At 40.8% G+C, this 17,092-nt stretch overlaps 1 protein-coding gene across 1 annotated transcript; it reads left to right on the plus strand.

The window, feature by feature from the left end:
* Nucleotides 1-3,470: 3,470 nt before the first annotated feature.
* Nucleotides 3,471-9,475, plus strand: bco1 (beta-carotene oxygenase 1). The gene is made up of 11 exons (XM_035142660.2): nucleotides 3,471-3,955; nucleotides 4,054-4,182; nucleotides 4,551-4,680; nucleotides 5,308-5,455; nucleotides 5,552-5,702; nucleotides 6,182-6,402; nucleotides 6,550-6,804; nucleotides 6,899-7,004; nucleotides 7,111-7,205; nucleotides 8,749-8,860; nucleotides 9,010-9,475. Exons 1-11 carry the CDS (start codon nucleotides 3,892-3,894, stop codon nucleotides 9,162-9,164), a joined length of 1,566 nt encoding a protein of 521 aa, XP_034998551.1. The 5' UTR covers nucleotides 3,471-3,891; the 3' UTR covers nucleotides 9,165-9,475.
* The last annotated feature ends 7,617 nt before the right edge of the window (nucleotides 9,476-17,092 follow it).

The raw sequence follows: 17,092 nt of genomic DNA on the forward strand, positions 1-17,092 counted from the left end.
AGCACATGGGTGTCATCAACAACATATTCCCTGAATATGTTAGTGTATGGTAATGACTTTCATGAGCCACAGGAGGGCAGTGGTGCCTGTGTTTCTTTCCTTGTGCTGTGTTGTCATTATCAATAAAAAAGGGTGAACTCATTCATGTGTTTACTATAATCTGAAAGACTGCTGTCTGTTTGTCTGACCTAACATTGGACATACGAGTGAATGTGTCGGCCTGATACCTCTGCTTCTCACTTAAACCTCACACGCAACTCAACTGGACTAAAAGGGTAGATTTAGATTTTATTTGTATTCTCTCAGCTACAGTAAAAGGGCGTTGAACAAATTGGTTTGTTGTTGCCACTTTATCGTATTTTGCCCACAAAGCAGTCACCTGGTTGAACCAGGAATGTCGAGCTATGCTGCTTCAGGCAGAGATGAGAGTATCTTTGTTACCAGGGTTACAAGATATAAACAAGATGGGCATGTATCAGCATACAAAGCATTTCATCACAGACGATCAGATCGAAGATAATGCTGTGCACTTGTATAACTTCGGAAGATACAGCGTTTCCTCAGTTCCGGGTGAGTGATTTATTTGTCTAAGTGCTTTATTAAGCCCTCACATTGTACGTGTGTTGTGTCCAATGAGCAGCCGCTGCAGCTTTTCATACACAAAAACATAAAAGTTAAAATTTACATAAATGCTGAAAGTTGTTGATCCATCCTTTGGTGAGAGAGTATTTATTACACTTTTTTTTTTTCTTCATAACTCCCTTTATCTTTCTGTTGACAATAGCCTCCTTTAAAGACACATGCACACATAAAGTTACATCACAAACCTGATGAGCAAGTTTTCAAAGCATTTGTGAAATGTGACCGTTCAAGTAGGTTGCTATACTTGCATGAACGTTACATGAGAGTCTTACTTTCTGCTCTACTACATTTATCACCTTTGCCAAAGAAAGTTATGTTTTCATGAAAGTGATGTGATATAAACGAGTCTATTTGGTGCTTAGACCCTGTGATGTCATCAAGGTTGAAATGGGGCGTGGCTACATAGTATAGGAAACCCACTGGTGGTTAATGGGACCTCGGATATGTTGAAGATGATTGATATAGATGAGATGAGTGGACTCAGCTGAGCTCGACCCCGACACTGGATATGGAGACTGGAGGGGACTGGGTAGGAGGAGGGTTGCAGCGAATCACTGAAATAACTCCTGGTGGTGAGAGATGACCACGTTGGCCATACCCACAGCAGAGTGTGCCACAAAGTTACAACTGACATAACAGTTCATTACACTTCATAGGTGTGACAGATGCCGTTTAGCTGCTCACCAGAGCAAACACAACGGTGAATGTGTGAGCCTCTCGGAGGCTGTTTGCATGACAAGTGGGAACTTAACGCCCTCTTTTCACATATTAGTCCGTCTGCAGGTGAAATTAGCTGATTTCACTCACTTATGACTTAACGACGGTTAAAGGCCCAGACCAAAGGCTTCAAATCCCACACCTGGCTCCCTGCTGTAGCCCCTGGGCCTGTGCTCCACCTTCTCCTGTGAATGACCTCTGAGCACACTCCTTCTCAGCTTATACACTGAAAGTCTCCAACGTCCCTCATTAGCTGAGCATGTGGCATGATAGCTATACATGTAAATTGTATTGTCAGTGATAAATTGCGTGTACACTTGACCTCCTCTGGGCTTGGGCTGGGGCTATCTACTGTATACCCTTTGATCCCCCCCAATGGCTTGACTGCACTCGTTGTGTACACACACTCTGACACGTCAACAGTTTCAAGCAGATTTCAATGTCTCTGAGCTTCTTTTCAGATAAGACAGGTCGTTTCAGCATTTCCCCTCAGAATGATAAAAAGCTTATGCAACTAAAGTTCACTATATGTCATATTTATTGTGTATTTATTATTGAGGCAGAACATTTTTTGCAATGTGCATCTGTCTGAAAAAATGTTTGTCAGTGTACATGACACACAACTTTAAAAAATAATATCTCATAAGAGTCAAACAGACTGAACATCAGACCAAATCAGACAATAGGAATAATTTACAACAAAAATTAAGACACAGCCACTTGAACCAGTTACTAATTACATCCTGACTCAGACAGAGTTGTAAAAAATGTGAGGAATTGTTGTGTAACTAGTTGTTGGAAATGGAAGATATACGTGAGATAAGTTTCTTCGTGTTTCTTGTAGTTAGTATCCGTGTCAATGTTTAAAGAACACGTCATATTCAAGTACCTTTAACATAAAAAAAAACAGGTCACCACTGCAGCAGGAGAGTGGGAGGGTCACCTGCCCTACTGCTCCACAGATTACTCCGGTCATCTCAGGACAGGTTCATCAGCAGCTGGTTATTCCTGGAAACAAACATAATGCATGTTATAAAAGGATTAAGACGATATTATTCCACGAATGTCGAGTCAAGTTTATTTATATGGCATATTTCATAAGCGAAGCATTGACTCAATGAGCTTCAAGATAAGAAGCACCACAACAAATTCATGACATGACCCAAAAAATATAAAATGTTTTATTGGTGATTATTCCCCCATAAAAAATATGAACGTAACTATTTATTGCACGCACAGAACGTGCACGAGCACACACACACAATAAACACAGGATAACAGGTCCTAGTTAGCTGTTTCTGACTATGTTGCTCCACAAATTCTCAAGATAAATAGGTTGCACATGCACGGTGCATGTATATGACGGATATGCTATATTCAGCAATGTGAAGCCATAAAACAATACTGTGATCTTGATCACCACAGCAGATAAAAGCGATTACTTAAGAACTGAGATCATCCTAAATTCTCAAAGGAATAACAAAGAAATTATTCGATAGTCTCAGCTACAGGAGTTCATATATATATATATATATATATATATGCATGGATTTCTCCTCCTTTAGAAATACAGTAGTGTGTTGTATATTTGCAGAGCCTCGCTGCTGATTCAAACATCACACCCAGACAAGGGAAATATTGCCCAGAATGCATTGTTTTTAACTATTTTAATGGTAAACAGTATGTAACAATTTGGATGCTTTTTTCAGCCATTTGTTACAGTGTGTTCATATGTATTCTTTATATATTTTATATATGTGTGTACTTGTACTTACACTTTGTGAGGACCACTAAGAATTTATGGACATTATGGACATTATGAGAAAGTGAGGACATTTTGGCCTGTCCAAGTGTAAAACGTCAGGGTTAGGATTAAATTTAGGTCATGGTAATTGTTGGGGTTAGGCATTTAGGTGCTTTGATTTTGTGTGCGTGTGTGCGTGTGTGTGTGTGTGTGTGTGTGTGTGTGTGTGTGTGTGTGTGTGTATGTGCGTGCGTGCGTCCGTGCGCGCGCGCGCAGCATTGAACTCAACAGAGGAATATAAAACATATAAGGAAATAAAAACGGCCAAGGTGGTGTCTAATAAACTTGTATTGCACATTATGCAATGTGTTCGCAGAATCCAAAGGTGCAGTGACAGGTGAGCACTTCAACTGCATCTGCAATTTATGCAAGGACATAATGGGCAAAATCTCATGTTGCATCTAAATGACTTCCATCTAAGGGGACATGGTAAAATCCCATGTGTCTGTAAGGGATAGAAACTGATGAAACAGCAGCCGATGCCTCCAGCAGGTGAGGAGTGGCGGGTCAGTTCGAGGTAAAGCCCTCTCCGGGGAATGCGTTTCGCTGAACTGGTCACTGGGAGATTTCAATGAAATCATCCCGGGGGCAGCGTGAAGATAAGATAATCCGCCCTTTGCCAACTCCCCAGCAAAGACAGAAGCTTTAAAGGGAGTGGTCTGTGCGCCTGTTGGACTACAGTATTTCCCAGACACCTCCAAGAGTTCGTCGTCTCTCTGTGCGCAAACATGGCCCCAGACTTTTCAAAGAACGCAGAGGAGAAGCCGGAGCCTGCCAAGGCAGAAGTAAAAGGTAGGTCGAGTTTTTTTAATTTATTTACACTATTAAGAAAAGGACCAAGAGATGCACAAGTACAACACTGAAGGTTTGTTTTGCTTCTTTTCGAATAGGGAGCATCCCCGATTGGTTGCAAGGCACCCTGCTGCGTAATGGCCCCGGCATCTTTTCTGTGGGGGACACCAGCTACGACCACTGGTTCGATGGGATGGCCATCATGCACAGCTTCGCCTTTAAAGATGGTTGGTGTTGCAATTTTGTTCTATTACACAAAGTAATGAAAGATCATATCAGAAAAACTGAAAGCTTTGTCTTCTCTACAGTTATTGATCCGTGATTTTGTTCTATGTATTACAGTGTGAGCTAAGGAATGCATAAAATATGAAGCACAAATAAAAACACAATATTCATTTTTTCTTTTACCTAAATTAGGTGTAATTCGTGAAAGGTTTGATTAAAAAAAAAAAATAAAAGCCTTGTTTGCTTCTTCAGTTATTGATCCGTGACATTGACATCTTTGTATTCTAGTGTGGAGAGAAGCCAAGAAATGCAAATAATAAGCAAAATAGCACAAAAACAATCATAACAATATATTTGTTTTTTCTTAAAGGTGAAGTAACCCACAGAAGCAGATTCCTCAGAGGGGACACCTACAAAGCGAACATGGCTGAAAACAGGATAGTTGTGTCTGAAATGGGGACAATGGCCTATCCGGACCCCAGCAAGAACTTCATCTTCAAGTAAGAACACTCTCTCATTCATATCATGATCTTTATCATCTTAGTAGTCTGATTTCATTTTTACAAACTTACCACAAGGAATAGTACTACGGTAACTCTTCTACTTGAGGGAAAGTAATTATAAGTAATTAAGTGCTTTTCAATATACTTAAACTATTAAAAGTAAATGTACTTGTATTTCCCTAATGCAATGATCTACTACATCATTAACTGTGCCTATTGTATATTTTTGTTTAATACAAATATACTACAGACTAAGTCAAATGTTTCCTCTCCACAGTGATTGGATCAGTGGACCAATTCCTCTCTCATTATTGATTACTTTTAAAAAGATAAAAAGCAATGTGAATATGTACTGCAATTCTTTGCATAGTAGAAAATACTGATAGTAGATGATATATGTACCTACAAATAAATGTACTTAAGTACAGTAACACAGTACTTTGTTACATCCCACCACTGATAAAGGATATTCTAAGTATGAGGATAATCAGTGGTTGGTGTCGGAGAAGCCACCTGCTGTTTGCCTCCCTGGTGTCGATTTACCATTGAGATTGCAACTAAGAAATTAAGTCTTTTGTGTTGGATAATCCCTTAATTTAGCCCATTTCCTCCCTTACCTTTCAGGGCAATCACCTTCCTCAACCACACGGTGCCCGACTTCACCGACAACGGTGCGAGCAATTTCATCAAATACGGGAACGACTACTATGCCACCTCTGAAACAAACTACATCCTCAAGATTGATCCTGTAACCCTGGAGACTCAGGAAAAGGTAAAAAAAAAAAACAACAACAACAAGTGACCACTGTTGGTTGAACAATGGAGTGAAGAGCTGGTTTCAGACCTCCAGTGCTTCTGTTCCTCACAGGTGGACTACATGAAGTACCTGCCTGTGAACCTGGCTTCCTCCCATCCGCACTACGACAAGGAGGGCAACGCCTACAACATTGGAACTTCAATAGCAGAGAAGGGCAAGACGAAATACACTCTGTTCAAAGTCCCTGCCGCTTCAGAGAAAGGTATATAAACTTCATAACCTGCTCTACTTTGTCCGGTTCCCTCAGCGCTCTCTCTCTCTCTCTCTTCCTATCAGCTGCACTTTGTAGGAGTGAAAAATGAAGTTATGCAATTAAAATCAGTCCTTCAGTATCGGGTCCCATCTATTTTGCTAGATGTAAATTTTCGCTCTATAAAAAGATATCAGTTTCCACATCATCATGTCATACACATTGTTATGATAGTTAGAACAAAACCTTGTAACCCAACAGCGCGTCAATTTCAATTCAATTTCAGTGTAGCATTAGGGGGTCGATGCAGGTATTAGTTTTCACTTTATTTAACATTGTGTGATAGGGCACTTTTCAACATTTTCACCTTTTCCCACGAATAATTCATAGATCTTGATAATAATAAAAAAAGATATCTATGAGAGTGTGAAATTTGGTGCAGCTTGATAGTTGCACTGCATTAGTTTATTTTGTTTCTTTGGGTTTTTCAGACAAAGACAAGAATGCCCCTGCGCTGAAGAACGTGGAGGTGGTCTGCACAGTCCCCTGCCGCTCCCTGCTTACACCGAGCTACTACCACAGCTTCGGCATGACGGAAAATTACTTCATCTTCATCGAGCAGCCGTTCAAACTGGACATCCTCAAGATGGCCACGGCGTACATGAGGGGAGTCAGCTGGGCAAGCTGTCTGAAGTTCTGCCCTGAGGAAAATGTAAGGGAGCGTCGCTATCTGTTATGTTTATTGCTTTGTATGTGTCATACTTTATTGTCATACTACTGAGTGTTATGGAAGATTATAAAACCTTGGCAGCATGAGATTGACTCTAATTTACTTTCCAAATGATCGTTCCGTCCTCAGACTCTGATCCACCTGATAGACAGAAAGACCCGCAAAGTGGTTGAGACGAAGTACTACACTGGAGCCATGGTTGTCTACCATCACGTGAACGCTTTCGAGGACGACGGCCACGTGGTCTTTGATGTCATTGCCTACGATGATACCAGCCTTTATGAAATGTTCTACCTGAGCAAGCTGAAGGAAAACGCTGGCCATGACGAGAATTATTCCAAACCAAGCTACAGGAGATTTGTACTTCCCATCCATTCAAACAAGGTGGGATAATAATAACAAAAACTATAACAACAATAATAATACAGAAGTTTTGCGATTAAACTGGTTTTATTTATGGACTGGGTTTTTTTTGCAGGGCACTGCAGTTGGAGAGAACCTGGTACGACTCAAATACACAACAGCCAGCGCTGTGAAGGAGAAGGAGGGCAAACTGATATGCCAGCCAGAGGTGTTCTGTGAAGGTAAAACCACAAACAGACACTTCAAGTTGTATCTCCTACATTGTGTATCTGTGAGAGTAACGGATTTTTCCATACCAATACGAAAACTCCATTTTATCTCCATCAGGTTTGGAATTACCAAGAATCAACTATGACGTCAACGGACAGAGACAACGTTTTGTCTACGGCAACTGTGTGGAGGAATCTGCACTGGCAAAACAGGTAAGGTTCCCTATCTAATCTATGGGATTGTGTCTTTGGCTGGCAAAGCTCGAGTACCGTCTATCTTATCCACTTCACACTTGGCATGTGCATGTTAATGGCCCGAGAAAATCCAGTGTGGAATTTTGTGCGATTTCGACCCACGATACGTTCATTACTATATTAAACTTGGATAAACAGGTGTCCAGCACTCTGTCGTGAGACTCATCAACTTAAGTGGCGTTGTTAATGTCGACAACAGCGTATTCACTTTCCATTTCGGGGGCTGTGAGTCGAGCTTCGCAGAACTTTGCATAAACAGGCGAACAGCACCTTGTGCAGCAGCAGTGGCGCAGCTTCAGGGTCCTGTGGTCTGAGTCCTGCAGCCGGTCGTTACTCGCCACGGGTCCCTTTTACACTTTCAGAGAGAAAGCTGCAACCAGCATCACCGGCCGAGTAAACAGACCGTTCCAAATAGGCAGGTTTAAAACAGGCAATGCACAAGTTGTTTCAAATGTGGCTGTCGCAGAGCAGGCCTGGTGGGACTCTTGAAGAACAGAGACTTTAGATTCAAGGCCTTCGAGAAAGTAAATGTTCCGGCCGGCATTGTTTTTCCAGATTTAGGGAGCAAATTGCAGAACTGGGAATTAGCAGCTGGCACAACAGAAGATGGGAAATACTTTGTTCAAGTGTGAATTACCTATCGTGCCAACAAAGATCAAACCACTTCATGGCTACGGCTGTTATACCCACATCCTTTCCATTGATCGTAATTCGACACGAATGCACCAGAAACAATGGAAAGAAGAACTTCAAAGCGCTCCCTTACAAAGGTTTCATTCTTTGGAAGAGGGATTCCCTCGTGTCTCACGGTTTACTCACAGTCCACTGACGTAAAGAGGAAGGCACGGAAGGAAACACATTAGTTTAGACAATACGATTCCTGCTCATTCCCACTTGACACGTGTATTTTGTAGAGTTATAGCATAGAGCTGAACCGGCACCCCTTTGACAAAAGAGACATCGGAGTCAGTAAGTTACTTCAATCATAGATACAGATTGAGTCTAAACATACTTAAAACATATATATAACACTTTTTCATATGTGTTAACAGATGCAAGAATATTTGCCCCTTATTTTGTACTGATGCCTTAAATGAACCAAACATATGGCGCTCACATTTTATTAGATATTATTATATACTGATTAAATTCAGCAAAGATGGTTTTGCATAACAGTTTCTCTCTAGCTCTCTAACGATTAGTGAGTCACTCTGTCTAAAGTCTACCCCACTTAATACCTGGAAAAGAGCTGGAGCCAGTTCCTTAATGTGCACGGCCGACCGTCATGAATACGACGGTTGATGGTTTATTGCTCTTTTCTAAGAACATGGCTCGCAGTCGGGACAAAGTGCCGCACCATCACGTGCTTATCTACTAGAGGGATAAGCTATTAACGCTCGGCTCTGTTTAGAATTAGAGAACATTTATTTGACCCACCTCAACAAGCCAATGAATCACGCACCCACACACATCCACATCCTAATCTGTTCATTTTCTGCAGATCTCCAAGTTTGACACAGAAACCAAGACAATGGTTTATTGGAATGAAGAGAACTGCTGGCCATCAGAGCCCATCTTCATCCCCAAACCAGCCGGAGAGGCAGAGGATGATGGTGAGAGTGTGTGACACGTGCATGTGTGTTGTGTTACGTATGCTTGTGTACAGTGTCAGCTGGTGTACTAATTCATTTGGAATACTGGCCTAAAAAACAGGAGATTTGATAACCTGTCCGCTGTGACCCACTTTCCTTTCCATTTGCAGGTGTCGTCATATCATCAGTTATCAACTCCAACCCAGGCCAGTCTGATTTCATCCTGGTTCTCGACGGCAGCACATTCAAGGAAGTCGCTCGTGCATACTTGAGCACGGCGCTCCACAAGGACATGCATGGGTTTTTTATCCCGCAAGGAAATTAGTCATTAGGATATGTAAAAAAAAAGAGAAAAAAGAAATGCCTTTAGAGAACTTTCCACCAAACAAAAACTGCTTACAAATAGGATTGCACAGGGAAGGAATGCATTTGAATATTGAAAATGTTGTGTTTTAGACCGAAGTGTGATGAGGTTCCACGTAGTGTAGTTTCATGGACTGCCTCATCACTGTCAAATTGAACATATTGTATCACAACAAAACAATTTATTCATACTTTTAGTGCATATGTGTTGATTTTGTGAAGATCAATTTATAACATGTATATATCATTGTGTATTATGTAACCTGCATTATTCTATTGTACTGCTATGACTTTCATTGTACAAAAACAAAATAAAAAGTGTGACATGTATTCCAGATCTTTGCTTTAACAATAGGATAAGAATAAGTCCGACCCACACTTCAGATGTGGGGCTGTCACGGTGAGCAGTCGTGGTTATATGTTGTAATTACATATAGGAGGACATTATCTCTTGTCACAAACCCCCCTGTGACATGACCTAACAGCTAACTTAGTAATCTAAGATAGCTTAACTCACAAACAAAGTCCATTCACACGAGGTGAGTAAAAGCTGTGCTCAAGCTTCACTCGTGTGTAGAAGTTGTGTCTTCACGAGCTTTGTGATGAGCGATTATATACTGTATTTTGGTGACAGTTTTATAAAGTACACAAAAAATGATTTTAAAGGATTAATGGCATCACATATCCTTATTACTTACAAAACAAATATGACCAGCAATGTATTTTTCTGTGACTTAACTTGTGCTTTTGACCACTAGAGGGAGGGAAAGACCAGCTTTTACTCACTTCATGAATTTGTTTTGACAAAATTATTTAATTGCACATGAGAAGTCAAAAGAAAGTCGTAATTGAGCAACTTGTACAGTGAAGTCATCAACAACACAAAACCATGACTCGTGAATACAAATGTAACAATACTAAGATGACAACATGATTATGGAGGTCTCCGCTACATCTACTGAACCTGACTCAATGCACAAATTATTCTTGACCTGTCGAGCCAACGTAAAAATGTCATTTATATTCAGATTTATTAATGAAATTCTAAATAAATAATATTTCAAAAAATATGATATAATCAAATAATACAGAATATTATAGTAAAGAGGGGTGGTGCCTTGTCTATGTAAAAAGATGATCTGCTCTTTGTACAATCCCAATATAACAGAAACCCTTTAATGCAGTATATATGACACGTTTATACACACACACAGATCTATTATAAACAGTAAGAATTATACAAAACACACATGTGTACTTCAGTGCAGTCAGTATTGCCATTTTTAAATAAATTAAATTGTCCAAACATACTGTACATCATAAAATAATCATAATAAAAAAACTCACGCGCACGCACACACACATTTGGATGTGTTAAATGGATGGCAGTGTATTTATATAATGTTGGTTACCCAGGACACAGCAATATAATGATGACACTTTTTGTGTGTAATAAAGGATATTTATAGCTTGTACTTAACTAAATAATAAAAAATAGACACTGAGAGGGATGATTAAATATGTCTGGACATAGTCACTACCCCAAATTACTCATTATACCCAAGCATCGGAATAACTGAGATTTAAAGAATTAGATGTTAACAGCTAACTTCGTACAAAATGTTCATCACGTGAATCATAGGAAAATCATCATTAGAAAAAGAAAATTCTGTGTATTTTTAAAGACCAAGAATAAAACCTTTACAATGTTTTGAATATGTTGAAAAAAATCAGAAGCGACAGCAAGGATGACCAGCTTTTGGCAATTTCCTAAAAGAAGCAGACACTTACTGCGTACGTGAGGCCTGGTGGTGCACACAAGAACGGGTAGTGAGGATTGTGGGGTCAGTGTGTAAGAGCAGAGCAGTCAGCGGGTAAAACAGAGCACAACTCGATGGAACTTCACCACCATGACAGTGAAAGAGCAGGTAAATAATAACTTTCCATACATGTCTTATATTCCTGTGTACCTCATCCGCACCAAATTGAACACATTTCATCAAGATCCATTAATTATTCCCTGGGAAATTTGTGACAGTGTCAACAAAAAAAAAACTATCTGGCATTGTGGGGGAGAGTTCTTACTTGGCCCATGTCCCATCCTTCCAGATTCCTCAGGAAATCTGTTCAGTAGTTTTTGTTTTCCAACAAACAAAAAACGGACAGGGGCGAAAACATGATAATCTTGGCCAGGCTACAACATTATTTAGCCATACCCTTTTCAAGTTACATCATTAGTCTGATATATTTGACCCATGACATGTATAAACCATGGACTTTATACAAAGATGGACGAGGCATCTTCAAATCCTCCCACTATCAAGAAATGAAGCCAAAAATGAATGCCACCATCTTGCGTATTTGGAGCCAGACTCTGCAGCGTAGTGATCAAGGGATGGAGCCGCTGTATATGCACTCGACTAATCATGAGTCAGTCTCAGCTGTCAATCATAGATACAGACGTTTTGGCTTCACCTTTGAGGAGCAGTCATGTCGTCCACCTCTACATCCAGTCTATGTTGTTGACAAATGAAAAACACAGTGGCCGCCCTGGGATGTGAAGTTAACATTTAGAAAACGTTCCCAAATTCAGCACATGGATGGAGCTCGAACCCCAAAAATCATTGAGGGAGATTGTAAAGTCAACAATGAGCATTGATGAGGAAAGTACATGGGTGCGGGTGTTGATGCAATAAGAGCAGAGGACGAGTAGCTGTCCAATCACTGTCCTGGGATCCCTGGAAGCGTTTGAGTCTCACCTGTGGTGATTGATTCAAGGCGAGACAAAACTCAAATTCATCTGAAACCCTTGATCCTGCTCCCAAAGCCTTGAACGGCCTCGGTTCCCTTCTTTCCTTCCTCCTCCGAGCTGCTCGCAGACAAACAGGGCTGCTTCTGGTTATCCACATCATGATGTGTTCACGTGCATCACATCTGATCCTGTATCAACAACCCGAAAGGAAAGGCAGCGAGGAAAGAAGGCTTTTAAGGAAATGGGAACATAGTGGAGTGCAGGACGGACGCAGAATTGTGGTTGCCACGGTGATGTTGTCCTAATGGTAGGCTGGTGACAGCGTTGTGTCTTTATAGTCACTGGGTCAGTCAGAGGCCGAGCATTCAGGGATCAGGCAGACAACAGTGAGTGGGACTTTCCTGAGTCCAAAAATTTCCATTCAGTCACCTTCCCGTCGAGACTCCTCCTCTTTATCGGGAGAGTCCGGGCTTTTCTCAGCGTCTCCTCCTTCGCCTGACCAACGGAGAGAAAGTGAAATGGAGAGAAGCAGACAGATGAGTGAGTTACTCGACCTCTTCCAAATCTGTGCAGTTTGAAGAAATCCTCACAATTGAGTATCCAAATAAAACAGGAAAAACGCTACGTGTTTGAGAAGTCGTGAAAACATCGTGATATTTTGACCAGTGATGTTTCTCACCTGGTTTGTTGATGTTGAGCTGTGCCAGACTCTCTGACAGGTCGCTGGGTCCCTGCTCTCCAGGGCCTGCTGGGATATCATGGATGGCGTTCCTGCGACCGGACCGTCGAGAGGCAATGAAGTCCTCAAAGGTCGCCTCGACATCAGTCATCGCTGACAGACCTCACCATAGCAGGACCTGAAACACACAGAAGGACCAACTTAAGTCACACACAGGTGCATAGGGACACACACACACACACACACACACACACACACACACACAAACAAACAGCCAAAAAATATTTTCATGCAATTTCTATTTCATATATCTGCAACACAATTTTACTGTATATGTTCTGTCTCACTATTGTTATGTTTCCACTATTACCCCTTTGCTGCTGTAGCATGGACAATTCCAAAGGATTATCTTATCTTATCTATTAAAAATGCAACACAACAACCAAAAGCACACACTCACAGGGATAATTATGGCACAAAGGAGAATAGGACTGAATTCAAATGTCATCCCACTTGGACTAAGCCCTGAACATGCTGGGAGCTGTGTTGCCACAGAGATTTAGGTTAAACCCCTCGGCTGCTGACATTCTAATGCCCCGGATCAATCTGCCCTTCAGCACTGAGCGTGTTCTGGCCTCCCTGCCCCAATTCCACCTCTTAAAATCTGTCTTGTCTGAGATTTCTTTTCTTTTTTATTAACTTTATCTATTTCTTCCGACAGTGTCAAGTCAATGATCTCAGCTCCCACATCCATTTGTGGCTATTTCCAGAGTCGTGACTGACTGACTGACCGAGGCTATTTTGGGACTTTCCACTGTCATCATCAGAGTGCGCTGCCCCACTCAGCCGTCATCCTAAAAAACGGTGTCAAAATGGGCGAGCCCTCGACAGATGTTGTCTGTGTACGATTGGCAGACGCAACATGGGGGCAGCAGACAGCAAGATGACAGAGAATCAGTGTGTCCTCTCAAACGCTGATGCTCAGAAAATGATTGTGTTTCTGGATTTTGAAAATGTCTGCGTTTACTGCACAGAAGTTAGTATGGAATAAGTACAGTTGGAGAAAGTACTTTACTCTGAGCGTCAAATTGTTGTTTAAGTTTCATGTGAATTCATATCTCAATCAGTCACGTCTTTGTACGTCCTTCTCTATATGGAACATGAAGCTTAACGCTTACAGCCAACTTATCAACACATCTAATAGTGATTGATTATTTACTATCATAATTCATTTAGTTCTTAATACAAAGGTATTTATTTAGACTGAAGATGTGCTTGTTATTTGTAGCTAAAAGTGAGGTATTTGTGGCATTGTGTTCACTCTGCTCATATTCTGTGAAATATTGATCGACATTTTACATTATTCAGTCACACTATTGTAGTGTGTGTGTGTGTGTGTAATGAGGTCGCCTGTAGACCACAATATATCTAATATATCTAAGACAGACTCAAGAGTTTCTCCAGAAGATGTCTATGAACGCAATGCACCTCCCCCACTTAATCCTGCAGGGAATTGGCTGCTGTTGTGAACGTGTCTGAGCAGAGAAAGTTCAGACCCAATTCTTAGGACGTGTCTGAAAACAGCTTAACTCTAACTTAGGTTCATCGTATAGCTGTGTACTGTGTAGCACTATTTGCCGCATGCTCGCTCATAATTTTTTTGCCATAAAGTTGTTACCGGCCACGGAGACAGTCAAACCACAAAGTTTCCACAGACCTCAAAGTTTCCACACTTGTCGGGCACATACCTGCAAGTTGCATGCAATGCTGTTCTCTCACTCACGCGAGAACCTGTCTTTTGGAATTTGTTGTGTGTGAGAGCAACATTCATTCGTGTGCACAGGCCTCTCTCCTACAGCAATAGATTTGAATGAATTGTGCAGGAAACGCTGCAGGGAAATGAAAAGAACAATCCTGGATCTGGGCATTTCTTTGGATCTGCACCTAAATTGAATGTGTTCTTTCCTGACCCAAACCATACACTTGCACCAAGTTTCATGGTAATCCATCCAAGAGTTTTTGCATAATCAGACAGACAAACAAAACAAAAACATCACCGCCTTGGCGGAGGTTATACAAAAACACAACAAATCACAAAACATTGGCAAAAAAAAACGATCAGTCCATCCAAACAGCGACTACTGATAGCAGGTCCTTTTCCATTAGAAATGAACGCAGCTTAGTTTGTGTTTTGTGATTTGCACTTCAGGGCCACCGTAGTGCTCTGCCCTCTTTGTTACTGAGTAATAATGAAAGTAATCAAAAGAAACCTTGGCTGCTCCTGCTCTGCAACTATTTGATTTGTCCTGCTGCCAAACAAAAAGAGAGTATCCAATAGTTAGGTGGTCTGGGCCTGATGCCCAACTCTCTCTCTCTCTTTCTGTCTATATCTGTCTCTCTCTCTCTCTCACACACACACACACACACACACACACACTATACTCTCACACTCCTCATGTTATTCATAATTATAGTATCAATACCTCAACAGCTTTGCTTATTTATACAGCATCACATTGAATATATTCACTCACTCGTGATTTAATACCCTGAGCTGACTCCAGTCCAGAAAACCTTTGTGAGAATATAAACTAAATAATTTACGTATTCCAACACGTTAAGAGGCTGAAGTGGAGGAGCAGCTGCCCATCAAATATATTCGTGCGCGGCCACAAATCACTGACATTGTTGGCACTGTAGAGATCCACCCAAACTGATGATAAATCAATATCTATCATTCTGTCAAATATCACAAAGACACAGAGTTCAGTGAACGCAGCCTCCACGCACATCAACGTCACACATGGAGTCATGCAGGCGGCCAAACACGCACACTATCCTCCTATAATTACTATAATTATTGTTGTAATTATCATTGTTATTATTATCAGTACCTGTTTAGAGTAGGGGGGCGTTCCAATATTCGCAGGGGGTCGATCACATCAGCAGCTCTTCGGTATTTCCCATCACTCACATCAAGCCACTGCCAGAATACTAAAACTTCCGGATAGGATTTCAAAATAAAACCTTTATGAACCTTTTATATTATATTATATTATATTATATTATATTATATTATAAATATTTTTCCATCCATCCAATTTCAGTTTCATATATGTGCAATACAGTTTTACTGTATACTACTACACTACTACTTATTGATTACTTGTACTGAGTGTGTACTTTCATTATCCCCCTTTGCTGCTGTAATATGGCAAAGTTGAAAGAATTATCTTATCTTATCTTATTTTATCTAATCATATCTGATCTAATCTTATCTGAAAGTCAATCGTGTATTATTATTCATCCAAATAATCACATCAAAGAAACACTGGCACTCAAATTTACAATGAAAGCTAAAAGGTCAGCTGCCAGCACAAGACAGGACCCTTACTGTTCAGTGTGTGTGTATGTGTGTGTGTGTGTGAGCGAGAGAACAGTGATCTTGTTGTAGTGAATGCACACAGGCCACAGAAGCATCACATTTGCTGTGGTCTCACAGCATCTGGATGTGAATTGCTCCATTCAGTTGGCACATGTGCTCAATATGCTGAGCTGGGAACTTCCGAGTAGTTCAGCTCACAAAGGAAACAAAGATACAACTTGGTTGTGTGGTGGGAAAAAAGCACTAAAAGCTCTATATACCATTATTAGAATAGATTAATTAATATATTTGCAATGTAGAAGTGGCCTTCTTTCATTTCACTGTAAATATCACTGGATAGAACTGAATTACTTCTGGAGCAAAACTATGAGTCTGATTAAACCAATTTCTTCACCACTTGAAAAATAGCAAGATGCTTTAATGGGAATAATATTGAGAAATCCCCTCCCAGGCTCCACCTGCTGCTCAACCTACCTTGCATTAACACGCACCGTGCTCCAACAGCCAATGAGATCCTCGGATGTTGGGACTTGAAGCAGCATTTCCAACAAGCCGTTACTCTTGGTTACCAAAGATGAGTGATGTCAAGATGGTTCATTTGCAAACATTGGCTTCCTGCGTCAAATCACAGCATGGCTAGGCGTGGATTTCCCTTTTGGTAAAGTTTGCCCTGCGACCTGCGATTCGCATCACACGCGTGTCTGCCTGTACACCACCTTTTGGTGAATACAAACGTTTTTAGGATTAATTGTGATGAATGTACATATGTTTTAAATTAAATGAGCCTTTCACACGTGATCCCTTTCCATTGCTCTTTGTCATTATGCAAATATTAGAAAGTCAACGTGATGTTTAAACACTGTTAACGCAACACATTTTGTTTATGGCGGCCATATTTTCTGATCTATAACCTCACGATTCTGAAAACGGGAGATTCCGAGGAGCATGTGAATACACAGAGCTACTGCTTAGAGCTGATTGAGAAATGATGTTGATTGACATGCACGCAGCTACTGTTCAGAGCTGATTGAAAAAATAAGACACACAAAAGAAGGCAACACAAATGATCGTGTC

Source organism: Hippoglossus stenolepis, chromosome 19 (assembly GCF_022539355.2).
Source record: "Hippoglossus stenolepis isolate QCI-W04-F060 chromosome 19, HSTE1.2, whole genome shotgun sequence".
NCBI classification, from domain to species: domain Eukaryota; kingdom Metazoa; phylum Chordata; class Actinopteri; order Pleuronectiformes; family Pleuronectidae; genus Hippoglossus; species Hippoglossus stenolepis.

Bases quoted from the DNA above. Each gene is read 5' to 3' on its own strand.
- bco1 (XM_035142660.2), top strand. From the start codon at position 3,892: ATGGCCCCAGACTTTTCAAAGAACGCAGAGGAGAAGCCGGAGCCTGCC. The intron at 6,403-6,549 runs GTAAGGGAGCGT...TTCCGTCCTCAG, and splicing joins AGTTCTGCCCTGAGGAAAAT to ACTCTGATCCACCTGATAGA. The intron at 8,861-9,009 runs GTGAGAGTGTGT...TTCCATTTGCAG, and splicing joins CGGAGAGGCAGAGGATGATG to GTGTCGTCATATCATCAGTT.